The 16,356-nt window shown below is 41.1% G+C and overlaps 1 protein-coding gene across 2 annotated transcripts in view; it reads right to left on the bottom strand.

Annotated features, from left to right (window-relative positions):
* The window catches only part of DOCK10 (dedicator of cytokinesis 10), a 130,454-nt gene that overhangs the window by 88,188 nt on the left and 25,910 nt on the right, over positions 1-16,356 (bottom strand). For both annotated transcript variants that reach the window (XM_010079425.1, XM_010079426.1), the window contains exons 2-3: positions 8,945-9,064; positions 1,141-1,230 (exon numbers count right to left, since the gene is read on the bottom strand). In XM_010079425.1, coding sequence (XP_010077727.1) covers positions 1,141-1,230; positions 8,945-9,064 — 210 coding nt within the window. The remainder of the gene's footprint in view (positions 1-1,140; positions 1,231-8,944; positions 9,065-16,356) is intronic.

The raw sequence follows: 16,356 nt of genomic DNA, 5'->3' as shown, positions 1-16,356 counted from the left end.
TCTTCCTGGAGATGCTGGGAAGAAACAGGGCCAGCCTGTAAAATGTCACGTTGCATACAGTTCAACAGCTACATGTCTGTCTAATCTTGGATTTTATTTTTTCTAATCCCTGTGTTTGCCTGCAACTGACTTTCCTCCACAAAGTTATATCTTGAAGTTACAGTGTGTATGAAATAGCCCACACTCATTCAAACCAGGAAACCAGGTGTGAAAAATCCCAATCTGTGGAAGAAAAGGCAGAGAACGCACACATTACAGACTAGTTATAAGTGCTTGGAATTAAATCCCTTATAGAAGCTGGCTGAAAATTTGGTTTCATAAAGCTGCTTTCTAAATGCAGATGATGAGTTATACTTTAAATCTCTAGTGAAAGATGGGAAAGGTTCAAGGAGCCATCTAAAATAAATTCCTTTGAACAGTGCAGCCAGCACCTCCAATGTCCTTCAAAGTGATAAAACAAGGGACAACCTGAAATATCCCTGAGGTAGCACAAAGAGCAATCTTCTCCTACAGTGTATCAATACAACTATAGTTTGTTTTTTTAAGAAAAGGCAGAGCAATTAATCGCTCCTGGTGGGGCCGTAACTGCCAAGGAATAACTTTTCTCATCTTTCTACTATGAAAGTAGAACAGACTCTAAATACTGACAACAAATATAAACCCTTACACATCCTTCACAGTGCAACTACTGCTCAGATAGCCATAATATACACCTCCAAATAAGATACATACCTTGTAATTACTCTAACAGTCTAAACCAGTGTCAAATAGTTAACTTTTTTGGAAAGATATAAATATTTTCAAAGTGCAAAGTGCATTCAGATCACCAATGACTAGCACTCACGTAAAAATACCAACATCAGTATTAGTGGACTAGCAGTTACAGGGAATGCAGCTGGAAACAGTAGCATGAGGCTGATTCAGTGCATTTGCAATTTTCCTAGATACAAACATCTCAGAATAGGCACCCGCAGATATGCTGTTAACCCTCCCCCTCCTTCTGACCTCCAAAATTCAAACCTGATTCAAATCACCTAAACAATATTAAATGAAGAAAAGATGTTCATTATAATCATATCAAGCTTCCCCCAAACCCTTGTTTTTATTTAAAATTAAAGGATATACACAGTAGATATTTACCTCTTTAACAAATAAATTTTCTGCTTTTTGTTCTGCATCTTCAGGTACAGAAGGATACAGCGTCCTGATTTCCACTGAAATTGTGTCTGTCTGACAATAAAAAAAAAAAAGCATATTAGTCAGAGTGACAGAACAGCAGTTTTGTCTCATGAAGAGGTTAAGAACCTTATTATTATGGTTTGCATTTTTCAGTTTGTCATGCAGCCAATACACACGCACACCAGCTCCTGCCCACACACGCTATTCAATACTATCAGCTAAAGCATTAATTACAAGGAGGAGCAGCATTCGAATAAATTTCTGGGAACAAAGTTGTTACAAGCAACCTTGCTTCAGTCTCCGAGGTTTCTGATTGAAAAGGTCATCAAGTCTTCTCTACATCCTCTCCCAGAAATATATGCCAAATCCAATAGTGTTACTTGCTTCCTCCCCTTCTGCACCTCCTGCCTTTTCAGCAAGGAACGTGGAAACAGAACTGATAGCTTTGACTCTTCTGGAAGGAGAGGAGGAGCAGAGTCCTCCCAGGAAGTTTCTCCTGACTGAGCTGGCTTATCAGGTCCCACAGCAGGAAACCACACAGAGAAGTGGATCTCCAGAAGGTCTCCATGAGGACCTAAGCTTCCCTTAGTTCCCACCAGGCCAGCGAGGGGCCAGGGCCACCGGCAGCACTCCTCTGCGTGACCCAGGGCCTCCACGCTGAGGTCAGGCAAGGCAGCCACTTTGCAGAAGTCACACGAGAGGAAGCTTAGGGGTATTTTGAATCAATCCACAGATCTGGCCCGCTCATTTTCTCTGCCATAAGAGGGGAAAACATCCCCCATTCCCCAAGCCCCAGCAGACCAGATTATGTTCTCAGCTACAATGGAGCAACTCCATCACTCAAGACAATGAAGGACTGAAACAAAGATGCATCTGATCTCCCAAGCTCATTTTCTCTTCCATTAGAGAAAGTCACATGATTTCTCAGGAAGGCCTATGGCATACAACTGGTTTACTACGAAGAACCCATGCTTACTAATACCATGAAGCAGGCTGCACTACCTGCTGTGCCCCTGGAGGATCTCCTCCCAATCCCCCATCTCAGACTACGAGAGTAAAGTTTTTTCTCCACAAATTGAAGCACCCAGACTCTACATGACCATTGCCTGGATATTATTGGCTGCATTTTTTCTTACAGCTTACACACACCACACCGATCCCCCTCCGTCGTTTTCCATGTGAGTAATTATGAAAGAGAGGCATGTATCACTCAGGCAGATGCAAATGTCATGGGATTCCCCAAACTTTTTCTGTTTCATCTGGATAGCTCAGGATGCAATGTGGTTAAAACACCCTGGCTCCCACAAGTAACAATGGTGCCTCACGGACACCACAAAGGGACAAACTCCATGTTGTTCTGACAAACTAAGCGCAGTTTCCTAAATGCAGGTTCCTCAGTCCTACCCAGCTGTACTACCAAAGCCTGCGGGCAGTGGAGATTTACACAACCATTTAGTCTATGAGTAAAAGAGATGGCATATGGAGAAGTATGAATTTTCAAGCCACATTTAGTAATAGTGAAGATGTCTGAATCTCTGGTTTCTTAGGGACTTCCCAGCAGTACCCAAACACTCTGGAACATGCTTCACTACTTTTACTTCACACATACATGACATTTAAAGTCCCTTTTTTTAAGCAGTCCCAAGAAAACACAATCCCTGAGCACAGCTGAAAACCCACAGGTGCCCGAGGTCCATCACATGGAGTTCTTCCCAGTGTTGGGCCCCGTTGCCAGCAGCAGCAGCCACAAAGTACGCACACCATCCTTCCACGAAATCACCACTGCTGAAGAGCAGCTGCTGTTACCAGACTAAGGCCACAAGCGAAGAGATGTGTCAGTCCTCTGTACCTCGCACTAACCCTGTCAGGACAGTGACTAAGCTGCAGAGAGACCAACAAACTCTTCTGCTTGCCTGTAACAAACTTATCTGCCTCATGTATTATGCAGAAGATAGTTTCCAGTATTTTTTTTTTAAGTTAAGATATATAGTAAGTCGAATTTTTTACTTAATACAAAGCTTCTTGTCAACCAGTATCAACACACTGAGCAAGACAGTTAACATCTGCCTTAATGGGGTCATCGTGCCCCCATCGTGTTAAAAAGACTGTAGCTGAATAAGATGCATAATTCAAGCCCACTGTTTCACCTGTGGTATGCTCCCCAACTTTGCTTCTCAACAAGACTGCACTTGAAAGAAAGAAACATAACCATGCAAAACAGAGAAGTTAGGTAATATTGAGCTTGTTGCGTTTGCAGACTCTGACAAAGAATATCAGAGGTTTATTCACACAGAACTGGGACATGGAAAATCTTGTGTATTGTTATATTTAAACTTGTTTTAAAAACTACAAAGCACTTCCCTTCTGAGAATTAGTTATGTTCAACCACTTAGCTGCAAAAGCCTTGCCACAAAAACACTTCCTGTTCATAGCTGATTACTTCCAAAGTTAAACGCTCTTCAAGGCTGACCAGGCATAGCATGTATTCACCAAAACCTTTTTAATTCAGAAAACAACTACATTTCAACAACAGACTAAGTGCTTCTGAAAGGGTCATCAAAAAAATAAAGGATTTTATTTACAGAATTCATCATTTATAAATGTGCTTTGAATGCAGCCTAATTTTCTAATGTTTAGGCAATCACAGCAATTGTCTGTTCAAACCAGAACCAGCCATCTTCTCTTTTGTTTCTGCAAACTACGATAATAAAATAATGCAGGTATCAGCCTAAAACATTAATTCTCTAATTCTTCTGAATTGCTTTAAAAAATCTATTTTATATAAATATCCTATATCCAAAAATTATTCTGGCATTAAGCCAGGCTGTCTCATTTGCATAAACTGCTGGCCCCAGGTGTTTGATTAGCTAGAAGGTGCAATTTAATTAAGCACTCTCTGTTGCTGCATCCACTTTCTACAGTGAAAGCCACAAGTTAATATTGCTCCTTATCAACGACTGATTAGGAATAATGTTTTCAGACGGTGTCTACTTCCCACCGACATGGTGAGTTTCGTATTTGAAAATGGAGTTCCATTTCAAACATTTTCACTCTGAATCTATTCTAATAGCTTTTAGTCTGAAAGTAAGTTACCAGTGGTTAAATCTTTAGACAGATGCATCAAAAATGATCATATTTACTTCCTGAAAAGGCAGCTCTTCTAAGAGAGCTAACCACACACAGGCAGAATTGTTCCTGTATGTTAATGCTTAAATACAATCTCTCTGCAGAAAAGCTGCTCGGCACCATTTTCATTTAAGTAAACAGTTTTACTTAACACTACCAAAACCCATAATGAGTTAGTCCATCAAATTAAAAAGCAGGATAAGATGCAACTTTGCTGTACAAATACCACCGTGCAGAATGCTGCTGCTGTCCAGGGCTCCCAGGAGGCTGCTGCCTGCTGTGCCAGCACAGACCTCACCAAGGAGGTACACACGCAGGGGCAAGATGAAAGGAAAGCAAGCACAGAGCATGTTTAAAGGACAGATTTTGCCTCATCACTCACTGAATCACGTTCAGTATGAGACACTATGCTTGGCCTACAAAGTGTTTGCTTTGCTGACGGCATTAGCTCTCTCTGTTTAAATAGCTGGAGTGCCTCCCTCTACATCTAGACACCTCTTGCTTTCCTGCTCCTCCCAACCGATGTGAGCTTGCACATCAAGGATGCCCCTATCCCATTAGTCATGGGAACAATGGACTCCATTCCTGTTCCTCTAAGGATGAGCCGACATTGCCCATCACATGGGAAGGTGGGAGATGAGTCATGTGCTGTTGAAAATAACTCATGATCTCACCACTGTAACTCTTCTGATCTTAGAAAAAACAGTCAGATAATACAGGGTTATTTCCGAGGAAGCTCTAAGTCCTGTCCGTAGAGCCGCCCCCCCGCCATGGCACACATGCTCTGCTTCACGTGAAGAGGCAGTGTCATCGCCTGCTCCTGCCTTCTCCCCTTAAAGATGAATCTGGTTCTGTTGTGAACTTCTGTATCCACACAAAAATCCTTTGTCCCTGCACAACATTTAGATAACAGAGGTTTCACAATGTGAAAAATGGGGATTTGGGCTCTTCCTTGTTCAAAGTTAGAAAAAAGAACCCTGGAAACAGTCGCACCTGCATTGATGGAGATCACCAGCACTGTGCAACTCAGCCCCTCTTCTAAAGGCCTCTATGATACCTGGAGGGCACGTGGGTGGGCTTTCAAAAGCCTGGAAGAGCCAGGAGCATGTGTCAGATTGACTGAATTTCAGCAGGTTTTGGATTAGACAGGTAAGCTTTGCTGTCTTACACCTGTCCTAAATTTAGGCAACAAATTGTCTCTATTTCAGGTTCAAATCAGACGTTCAGCCATATTTATACAATTACTTTAACAAAGTCTGAGTTCCACTTTTCAAACAGAGATTTAAACAATAGTACATGGGGAGAGAAGGAAGAACAAATTTTCACGAGCCAGAGTCCAACATGCTTTTATACCATATCATACTGAAGTACCTATTAAATACCTTCAGCTACCTTTTTATAACAATTCACAATATGTTCATAAATATGAGTTAACATATATTTAGTTATTAAACCTCCACACAAGCAAAGGTATTAGCAAAGGGATGCTGAGTCTCTTGCCACTGTAGGAGGGCACCAACAATTCTATGCAAGACTTGAGATCCTTGATAGATTTGAAAAGAGATTGCTGGGGGGTTCAGTGAATTTGGTGACATAAAGAAAGGACAAAAAAATACTTATGAAAGGATACAGCAAGCATTTTGCTTGGATACATGAAGGTCTTTAGGAGAGGAAGTACAAATGTAGGACAACAAATCTGTGCAAGACTAAGATGTGAAATGTTAAAGATAAGAGGGAGACCAATCTGAGGGAAGTTGTCACACTTCTTTCATGGCCTCCTTTCCAGTAAACATGTAAGAGAAAAGTGAGAAATAGGAATGCCAGAAAGCTGCAGTTCCAGTTGTCAAGGGAGGACGTGGCCAGGTCTGGGGACCAGAAGGTGAATGGTGCACAGTAACCCAGTGGTGAGGATGCAAACCTACCAGCATCACCACCAAGCACACATTTTTAATGAGCACAACAGGAAGCCCATCAACTCCCACTTACTACCACCAAGAAGCACAGTGCAAGCTTGTGCTCATGTGACAGGGAGCTCCTGTGAAGCTCTGCAGATCCTTCCTCTGCACAGTTGCTGTAGTGCTGCAGAAATTTCCCCTGGCCTTTATTTCACAGCACAGCAAGAGAAAAGTAATTTGTTCATGGGATCCAGGAGCACGTAAAAAATGAAGCAGGCAGGAGGAGAGTTAGTAAGCAAGGTACTACTAGGAAAACAAGAAGTAGGACTAATGTGGATCATTTTTTTTTTTTTTTAAGAATTATTAAGCATAGCTATGAAAAAGTGAAGTATCCTTTCTCTGGCTGGCGTAAAACCAGAGAACACATCTGTGTAATGTATACATCTTGTATTCTTCTGTTGAAAGGCAGGGAGATGGAGGAATACAGTCTACCAGGTTCAGACTGATATCAGGAATTCTTTGCTGTTCCACAGACTTCTCATAAGATGTTGGAAATGACCAACAAAAGCCTTGTGAGCTGTATTTAAAGAGAGAAAGCAGTTCTGAGATGAAACAAGACCAGACAGTCCAGCAGCTATGATGATAATTGATCCTTACCTGATGCATGCAGTAAATACTACAGATCCACAAATGGCAGATCATTATTAAAAGCAGAATTTTCTCTTATGCTCACTATCTCAGCTAATTCTTTTGGTAGGCTTTCACTCTGAAAATACTTTTGCCCACAGGATGTGCTAACACACAGGCCCAAACTGGGGCTGCAACACCACCGAGCCACAAAGTCTGAAGCAACTGTAATCATTAGGAGTTAAATGGTAACGTCCACCATTTCCTGGGGCATTATCACATTAAATAACACTCAGAGCCAGCCTGACCACCTCCTAATTCAGTCAGACATGGATCTCTTTCTACTCAAATGGCTGGCCCAGACTTTTGTGCACAGGTGATACCTCAGCAAGAAGGAGCAGGGCTATAAATAGACACTGCAGCTGAAAAATCTGTCTGCTATGAAAGCTCTGCAGTCCTGTCTGGTGGCATAGGCTCTTGTAACTGCAGCTGACTTCAGCAGAAGGTAACACAGAAAAGAGCCAGGTTTACTGCAAGAAGATGGACCCTACCTCCCACTGCCTCTGCTCTGCTGTGAGCACAGGCCACCTCTACTATGCAAGTACCTCTCATCTGTCTTACTCTTTTCTTCATCTTCTTTTTCTTTTTTTATTTAGATTATACAGAATAGTTGCAAAGCATAACACAGAGGAAAGAAAATAGAAGTAGCTACTAAAAACCAGGCAGCAACAGCTCAAAATGAAATTACAATAAGGATATGAAAATATGGTTTGACAGGCAGAGGTCTTGAGCACTAGGACATGATTCTTCTTTCACTGAGGGTTTGCTGCTCTGACTTGAGCTCAGTTACTCTACATCAAGGGGCTCAAGGGCCTCGTAGCTTTATAATGCTAAACTTCATTTTTATAAATTCACAAATGTGCAAAGCGGATAAAGGAATTAACGATGATGAGGAAAATCTATTCTGTTTAGTTTTCTCTCAATCCCCATAGCACATTAACTCAGTTAATGCACAAAGGAAATAGAGCCATTCAGTAAAACGAAGCAGTCAATTAGATTAAGCCAGCCCCACAGGACAGCAGCAGTGCCACGAGCTGATGGGAAGGGCCCTCACACAGCAGTTACAGTTGGTCAGAAATTGAAATATATTTCCATTAGAGAATGCCTATTCATCAAAATCTGAATCTTTTGCAGATATTGGTTGATTTTGAAGAAGTTGCTATAAAATGCAGGCAACCTGACAGCTTACTTGCCAGACAGCCTGCCTCTCCGGCCGCCTGCCAGCCCCTGCCCTCCCCACCTGCCCCATCGCTGACACGGTGAGAGCCGCCCTGGACTGCCAGGTTCTCAATTTCTTTGCAGCTTGCCAGGACAAGCAATGGGGAACCCGGGGTGAGGTCAGGCAGCTCCACAGCTGTGGGCTCCAGCATGCACTGCCCATCAGCATCCCACCATGGGAGCCAGCCTCAGCACTGGGGACTCTGCACCCCCATCACTCAGAATGCCAGGCCTCAAATACCAGTGGAGAAGAACTTATGACAATCCCAAACCCAAACGAAAATCAAGTCTGTTTGGACTGATCTTTCTTGTGCAATCTAATATCAGCAATGGCACAGCTTGGAAATATGTCACAGCCACTGTCTAAAAAGTCAGACTTTGAGCAGAAAGGCTGGGAATCATGGCCTGCCCAATTCTAGTGGCCAAATATACTAAACAGAATAGAATCAGAAAGACTGGATGTAAGTTACAGAAGTGTGATTAAATTGGATTATAATCATAGGGAGAGATTCCAGCACTGGCCACACTACCACTGTGCGGAGCAAACAGACAAGTATATGTTATGGGATAACATGTTTTCCGAGTTCCTGAAACATATTTGGGGACAACCAGGGCTTCAAGCTTGATCTAATCTTGAACAGTAAATTCACTCATATACAAATGTCAAGAGAAAAAAACAGAGTGAATTTCGTGGGAGGGAAGTAAGGCATTACACACAAATTAAGAAAATCAAAAGCCCTTGGTCAACTTCTGTCTCTCCCTCTAGCAATGAAGGCAAAATAAATAAATGAACAGACAAACCTAAGAGAAAGAATAACACATATTCATCTTATACTTACTGAAAAGTCATCATCAGGGAATAATATCAGATCCTTAAACTGGTTATCCCCAATATTTTTTTCAATCTCTGTGATAACAGCTTCGTAATCCAAAGGCTCCAAGAGTTTGGGTTTTTCCTGCTGTGGAAAGAAAGAAAAGATCAGGTAATCTCACTACACTCAAATTTGCCTTCCTACCCCTTCCTAAACTGAGATCTGCTACATTTTTCCTGTTTTACACCTAAGTATGAATAACTTCTCCCCCTGCCCTGCCTCCATTCTTCTCAGCTTGTTGCAGCCAAGCTCATGTAAAAACAGTTGAAGTGAGGAAGTTGGGCCAGTTTTAACCGTCACTCTCCATCTGATAACTCAAGAGCAATTTGTCAGCTCATCAGAGAGACCAAAACCACCACACTAACTTACCTGTTGCTCTCAGGAACAATCTATTTCTCCATAAATACATGTAGGCAAATAGACAGATGGGCACAATTTGAACTGAACAACAGACATGACTTTGAGCTAATATGTTTTAGAATAAGTAACCTACTAATTTCTTCACTGTCTTACACAGTCCCACCTCTTGAACTGCTGGCAGATTGTGAGTGGTACCACATTGTTTTACTTGGTAATAATCCAAGGTTATTCTCCTGGAATAAACTACCTGGCAGCCATCTCCATGGTTTCTCTTATCAGAAATGGGATTAGTATCATTGTAATACTACTACTATTGCCTAAAACAGCAGTAAATTAAGAAACCACCATAGGAACAGACAAATAAAAGTAAAGTCACACTATCTCAAAAAAAAACCCCAACACAGAAAAAGAGAAGCCCATCTGACGTGCTAGAATACAATAAACAAATGAAGAGTCATGTATTAGAGTGACAATATTTGCTTAATTCAAAGACTTAAACATCAGAAAGAGTAAATGAGAAAGGGGAAGAGAACTGCTAGAAGGGATGGAAAAGCAGGTGATGAGAGAGAAAAAGGACACTAGTGGAAAGCAAATGCAGAAACACTTTTTGAGTCCGATGCAAGGGTGGACATTAAGTTGTATTCTACTCACTATTCTTGCACTGTGCTATCCAGAATAATGTAAAGTTTCCCTCTCTCTTTCTTCCTTAAACCAAAACCATGGTGTATTGGAAAAGAATGTTTTCACATCTCCATAAAACAAGTTTCTCCAATGGACAATTTCATGATTCTCCGCCATATCTGATTATATATATACATATATATATAATGGCCCAAATATGCAAGTCTTTCCCTCTTTTGACATCGTTCCAGAAAGTTCCTGCTTTTTTTCATTAATTACAGTCATTTCAAGATTTCTCCCCAGCTCTTGTGAACACTGTCTCCCTCCTATATAAAGTTCAAGACTCCCTTTGGTATCATATGCATCTATGAACTGTTTAATTAAGTATCAGTAACATAGCCACACAAAACAGATTAGAACACTGGGATATACGTGTTCCTAGAAAGTTATTCAATTGCTGAACAGCTTATGATAGAATCACAGAATAACTCAGGACCTCCACAGGTCATCTACTCCAACCTCCTACTCAAAGCTGGGCAAGTTGGATCAGGCTGCTTGGGAACTTGTCCAGATAAGGCTTGAAAATCTCCACGGACAGCAATGCAATTTAAAAATTTGGAGCTATTCCTTCAACAGTTCAGTCTATTAACTCTCTTCTCAGTCTATTAACTCTCTTAGTCCCCTTTGTCATCTTAAGAGTTAATAAACTTCTAAAAATCATTAGCATTTAGCATTCACAGGCCAAAAGCACTATCTACTGATACTGAGACATTAAAGACTTACAAAAAATAGACAAGATCAACACATAACAGTAATAAATAAAGGGTTTTTTTTAAAGCTCTTTCCCAAGGAAACTGGTTCATGAATGCTACTGTGGGATGCAAGGGTGAGGGAGGAAAGAGAAGCAATACTTGACCTATCCAAATACGGTCTATCTTTAACTACCAACACACAGGACACCATTAAAAGATCTGTCTGTATGAATAAAATAAGAAAAGGGATGCTGACAAACAGATACTGTGCTATATTTCTTCCTAGATGAAACTGGAGATGTACAAGGACAGTCATCCATCTTGCTTTAGATGCTTTCTGCATCTTTGCTGCAGAGAGAAAGGGAGATTGAATTAGAAATAAAATTTGGGATTGTTTAACAGAAAAAAAAAAAAAACCACCAACTTATCTGGAGTATGTCCACTGTAAAACACAAAAGGCCCAAATGGCAAGAAACAGCTTTGAAGTTTAATTTAGATTCTGTGACAGGACTGTATACCAGTGTGTGATGTTCAGGTAAAACGAGACTTCATATTAACCCAGCCATGTTACCTTAGACTGTCCCAAGCCAGTACTTGGCCCTGGCCAGAACCAGTTGACACATTAATATCCAGTCCTGCTCAAGAAACACTTGGGTTGAGTAGCAGCCATACTCTTTAGTGAGGTTTCAGTCTGACATTTACTGACAGCGGTTTCCCACAGGCATGTAACAGGCTCATCCAACCATCTCACCACACACAGCATGCTCTCGTTTCCTTTCAAGTTATGATGAGTCACCACAGCATCCTTTAGCCACGAGTTTTAGACTCCTTCATTAAATCTACCATTGTGTCTATCTATTAAATACTCCTATATAGACATAGGTTTCAACACGAAAAGAAAACACTAGCACACACTGTACCATCCCTGCTATACCACTCATTGCAGGAATGATGCCCAGGTCTGAACAGAGTTCACTCAGCCCAAGTTTAGCAGAAAGCAAACTTGTAGTAGTATAACTGTTACCTTTGGTAGGAAACATTATAGCAACCACTTACAAGAAAACTCAAAGTGAAAAAATACATGTACTGACATTTATGGGGCATGAGTGCTTCATGCAGGCATTTTTCCTGTGTAGGGGTTTCACTAAAACACATACGTTTTCTGCAGGAAGTTTGTGATGCTGACTACACTGAGAACTCTCCCTTCCCAGAGCAGATACTGTCAGGCTAATGGTTTTGCAACAATCTCAACTTTGAATAACTCTGAAATTCACATGACATGCCACTGAAACCATAAATGTCCACTCTTCAAAACCAGAGCTGTGTCAACACAATACTAATCTAGATCAGATGCTCCTTGGAAATGTCATGAATGTTAGCTTTTGAGATCTCCAAAAAACCATAAAGCAAGCAAATGACATACACAGTCACAAGTAATGACATAAGTGAAGTCATAGACTAAGAAAGAGCTGGGGAATCCCACAAATCTTGGGACTTCTCTTGAAATATGGGGGAATCCCATAAAAACATGCAGCATTGGCAGGTTCGCTATGTCAACGGAAACTACCCTTTTTTGCTGGGGCTGGCAGAATGAAGACATGTTCCTTCTTCCCCCTGGAAATCCCTGTGAGGTTGGGGTGAGCATAGCTACATCTCCTTTAAAATTAACGTCACACAGATGTTCAGATGCAGGTGGAGGCAGCGTAAGCTATGGCATGTTGGCCTCTCTTTTCTTAGAAGCTGGCAGCACTCAGAAAGCCACTCCTGATAACAGTCTGAAACACTTCAGGGTAAAATTTCTCCTTGACAGCTGCAAGGTCACTTACGTGAGACAAGAATGCAACTTGAGAAAACCCTGAAGCAGAGAAACACAGCGAGTGTATGAAACATCGCTGTCCCCACAGCACTAATTCTCTTGCTCTCAGTGCTGCAAAGTGCATGATCTGATGGAAACATTTTAACAGATGTCAACAGAGAAGTCTTATGAGAAAGTTTACACATCCAAAATGTAACTAAATGGAAGTAGATGTGACATTACTAAAATCACTGCAAAACTTTCCAGTGAAGCACTTCAATATTTATGGTGATGTTTTTCTATTGAAAATGTCATTCTTCCTTCTATGCTATAACAGCAATATCTTGGATAAAATGCAATACTATATTATGCCAGCTCCCATAAATCAGATATGCAAGCAACAGCCCACCCTTGTCAATACACTGACTGCAGAGATAATCTAGTCCATACCCTGCCAACATCAAGCATGACAGTATAATAAACATGATATCTCTCTTTATCGATTCTGCATGTTCTTACAAACCTTAGGACTATGCAATGTGGACACTGACTCCATCCTTTGTACAGCCAGTACTCTGGATCTGGCAAAGCTTAGCACTGCAATGCTTAGTGTTGCATTTGTGATAGAAAAAAGCAGCTGGTTTAGTTAGCAGTTTAGACAGCGTGGACTGCCTGCTCAGTTTTCTTGTCACAGGCAGACAGAAGCAGAGATGTTGGGATTAGCAAATTTTTGCCTGTGAGGACTAGCAGAGATTTGTAAACGAATAGGGCTGACTTAAAGCTAATTTAATAACCATAGTGCTGCCTCTTCTCAATTTAACTTGTCTGTTCTTTTTGGAAACAGACCAACCCAGCAATCTGTGCCAAGATCGAATTATGCTGGCTTGGATTTTTATAATGCTATTTATATTCTCTATTTCAAGTGTGTAATGAATTACATGTAGTTGTACTGAAACGGTTGTGAATACATCTAGTAAAAAGGCACTCTCTGACTCCTCACCCACAACAACAATCACAGCAGTGCCATTTACTTCACACCCTGACAGTGTTGTGGGGCATACTTACATACGTTGTTGAGCCAACTTTCACAAACTCTTGTTGAACAGTGAAGAGATCTTTAATGAACACCAGAGCCAACACCACAGAGGTCATTAAGTCACTACTTACTTTCACATGGGTGAAACTGCCCAGATGCCACCAGTGACATACAGCTTGATCACCATCATCTTCTGTCTAGGTACAAAAGCATTGTTTTTCCCCAGGAATAATGACCAGAAATACCCACGCAAACGATTTTACAGAAACAGATACGGTACTTGGCTTGCCTCCAGCTGCACAGACATTGTGCATTGATACTAGTACCCATCTTCTTGCCATAATTATAGGATAAAACAACTTATATGTCATCCTCCTGAAGTCGTATTTCTGTGAACACTCACTAAAGGAGGAAATGATGTAACTGAGACCAATAGTCTCTGGATAGTCATCCCAAGCTCTTCCCCATTCTAAAAATAAACTAGACCAAATGCTATGATTTTCTAATGCTTTAATGACGTATTATCCCCAGACACCAAATACTGAGTATCTAAAATTTATTGACTTTAATACAGATGTTTAAATGAATTTCTTCTCTTCCCCATGCCAGTAAGAAGCAAAGAAAAGAAACAGATACTCAGAAAGAATTTAAGCTGATGAACTTCAGTTACCTGGACTAAAATATCTTCATGACAGGAGGATCCACTTCATGTTAATAAAAAGAGTCAAAAGAATTGTGATGGTCAGACTGGTCAAGATCAATCATGACTCTGATGTTATATTTCATCCAAGCTATGGCTTGCCTAAAATTACAATTCATTTAGTATACATTTGAAATACTGAAATGGGCAGAATTACAAGGGCCACTTACTGACCATTACCTTCCTTCACTTTTTATAGGCTTCTCAATAATACTATTAACCAAGCCCAATCCTACTAAGACTCACAATAGCAAATTAAACTACTTTCTAGGACGACATCAATGTGAAGTGCTTTTCACACTGCTTGTTCTTCCTTTCCTTTCCCCAGTTAAATACTGTCTCTGGCATAATACATGACTTTAGATTTATTTTTTTTTTTAATTCCACCAGGGATTCTTTGCCAAGGCTGTCCAATACAAAGCTAAAGAACAGTTGAGACTCCATGACTTTTGGAAGAGGTGTAGCATAAAGGCTGAATTTAACCCTGTTTGCAGACATGCTAGCAATACAGACTGCGCAGCAGCTGAGGTGTGCTAGCCACAGCTGCCTGAATATTCAAGGAGCTGAAGCTGAGGCTAGAAAACCATTCAATTTTTATGGAATCACCAAAAGCTTTTTTTTTTTTTTTTTTTTTGGTAGGTCCAACTTATGTCTCTATTCACCATTAGGCAGTCCAGCAGTTTGATACCTCGGGTGATTCCCATGGAAAGGGTTATCTGCAGTGGGTGCACCTTTTTCCCCTCCCAGCTCAGATCAAGGGTGAGCTGCCAGATGACCCGATGTGCTCCCGGCAACGAGTCCCACAGCAGCATTTGTACCCAGTGAGCAGAGACAGCGCAGCCACATGGGGATTATGGTGTCCCCAACACTCGCAAGAGTCTGAGCTGGGAGTGACAGGTCTCATCAACTCAAAATGCTCTCACCTCACAGGTCTATCCCCCTCTCTGCTCCCAACACACTCCAAATCGTGTTATGGATTCTCTTTAAGGAAAGTATGTTTTGTATTTCAAGCACTGGGGAGCAAATTCAGGGTCTGAAAAAGGTATTTGGGGAAAGGACAGGGAAGCACAGCCAGAACCAGCAGGCAGATGGTCCCTCTTGTTATTTCAGATCTCGCCATTTTCACTACTCCTTGGCCTGATATGCATCTATTGACAGTCAACAAACTCTCTGGCCACATTACAAAGGCTACATTTGGCTCATTATGTGAACCGCAGTCAATAAATAAATTTATTAAAATTAGTGGTACCAACAAGATTTTCTGTGTTGTCTCCTTCCTTCCACCCTAAAACACATTCCCTTGTCAGGTCCAAAATGTTTAATTTTCCATGTCTTTCAGTAAACCTTGGAGAACTGCACTTGGAAAGAATCCAGCCAGTCTTTCACGGCAGCACAGCACGACTGATACACTCCATAGTGTCAGCACTGAAGCCGACATGCCAATAAATTCATTAAGGGGATTGCCAGTTCCCACAGGATTCTAGTACACAGAAAATTGCACAGAATTACAAAAAGATTCAAACCCCCAAATTCCTAGTGACTCAGAAATTAGTTTCCAAAACACTATATAGTACCTATAAGCTTGAGCAGTGCAAAAGCTGGGAGGCCTGTGGAAGACCTTGCTGGGAATAAAGAAAATGAAAAGTGATTTTCTTTCATTAAAGCCTCTTTATTCAAAGAAAATTCTGACTGACACCAATAAGGGCTTTGCTTGACTACATGAGACTTACTCTGTACAAATACAGCTGGGATGGGATGAATTCTAATTGCTTACATTGGAAACCACCATTGTTTTGTGGATCAAAACCTATAAAGGTCTACTTCATATATTTTGCAGCTTTAAAAGTGACTAAGAAAATTCAGTGTGTTAAATATTTGGAAAATGGAAACACCTCTCATTTGTATGAGTTAACTCAGATAATTTTCTTTTTTTAACTGATGGGCCAGCTGCAGCCACCGGACGCTTCAGTGGCACACAGAAGTGTCACTTCTCCAGCAAGTTGACCAATGGGTGACCAGGGTTACGACAACTCGTTGCTTTCGTTATGAATTTTGAAAGCACTAGCCCTCATAAAACTGCCTCACTCATGGCTAAAGCATGCAAGCCACACAGGA

The sequence above is a fragment of the Pterocles gutturalis genome, unplaced genomic scaffold (genome assembly GCF_000699245.1).
Source record: "Pterocles gutturalis isolate BGI_N339 unplaced genomic scaffold, ASM69924v1 scaffold169, whole genome shotgun sequence".
In the NCBI taxonomy this organism is placed as follows: Eukaryota; Metazoa; Chordata; class Aves; order Pterocliformes; family Pteroclidae; genus Pterocles; species Pterocles gutturalis.
The sequence above is the reverse complement of the archived record's forward strand: the minus strand, read 5'-3'. Positions and strand labels throughout refer to the sequence as shown.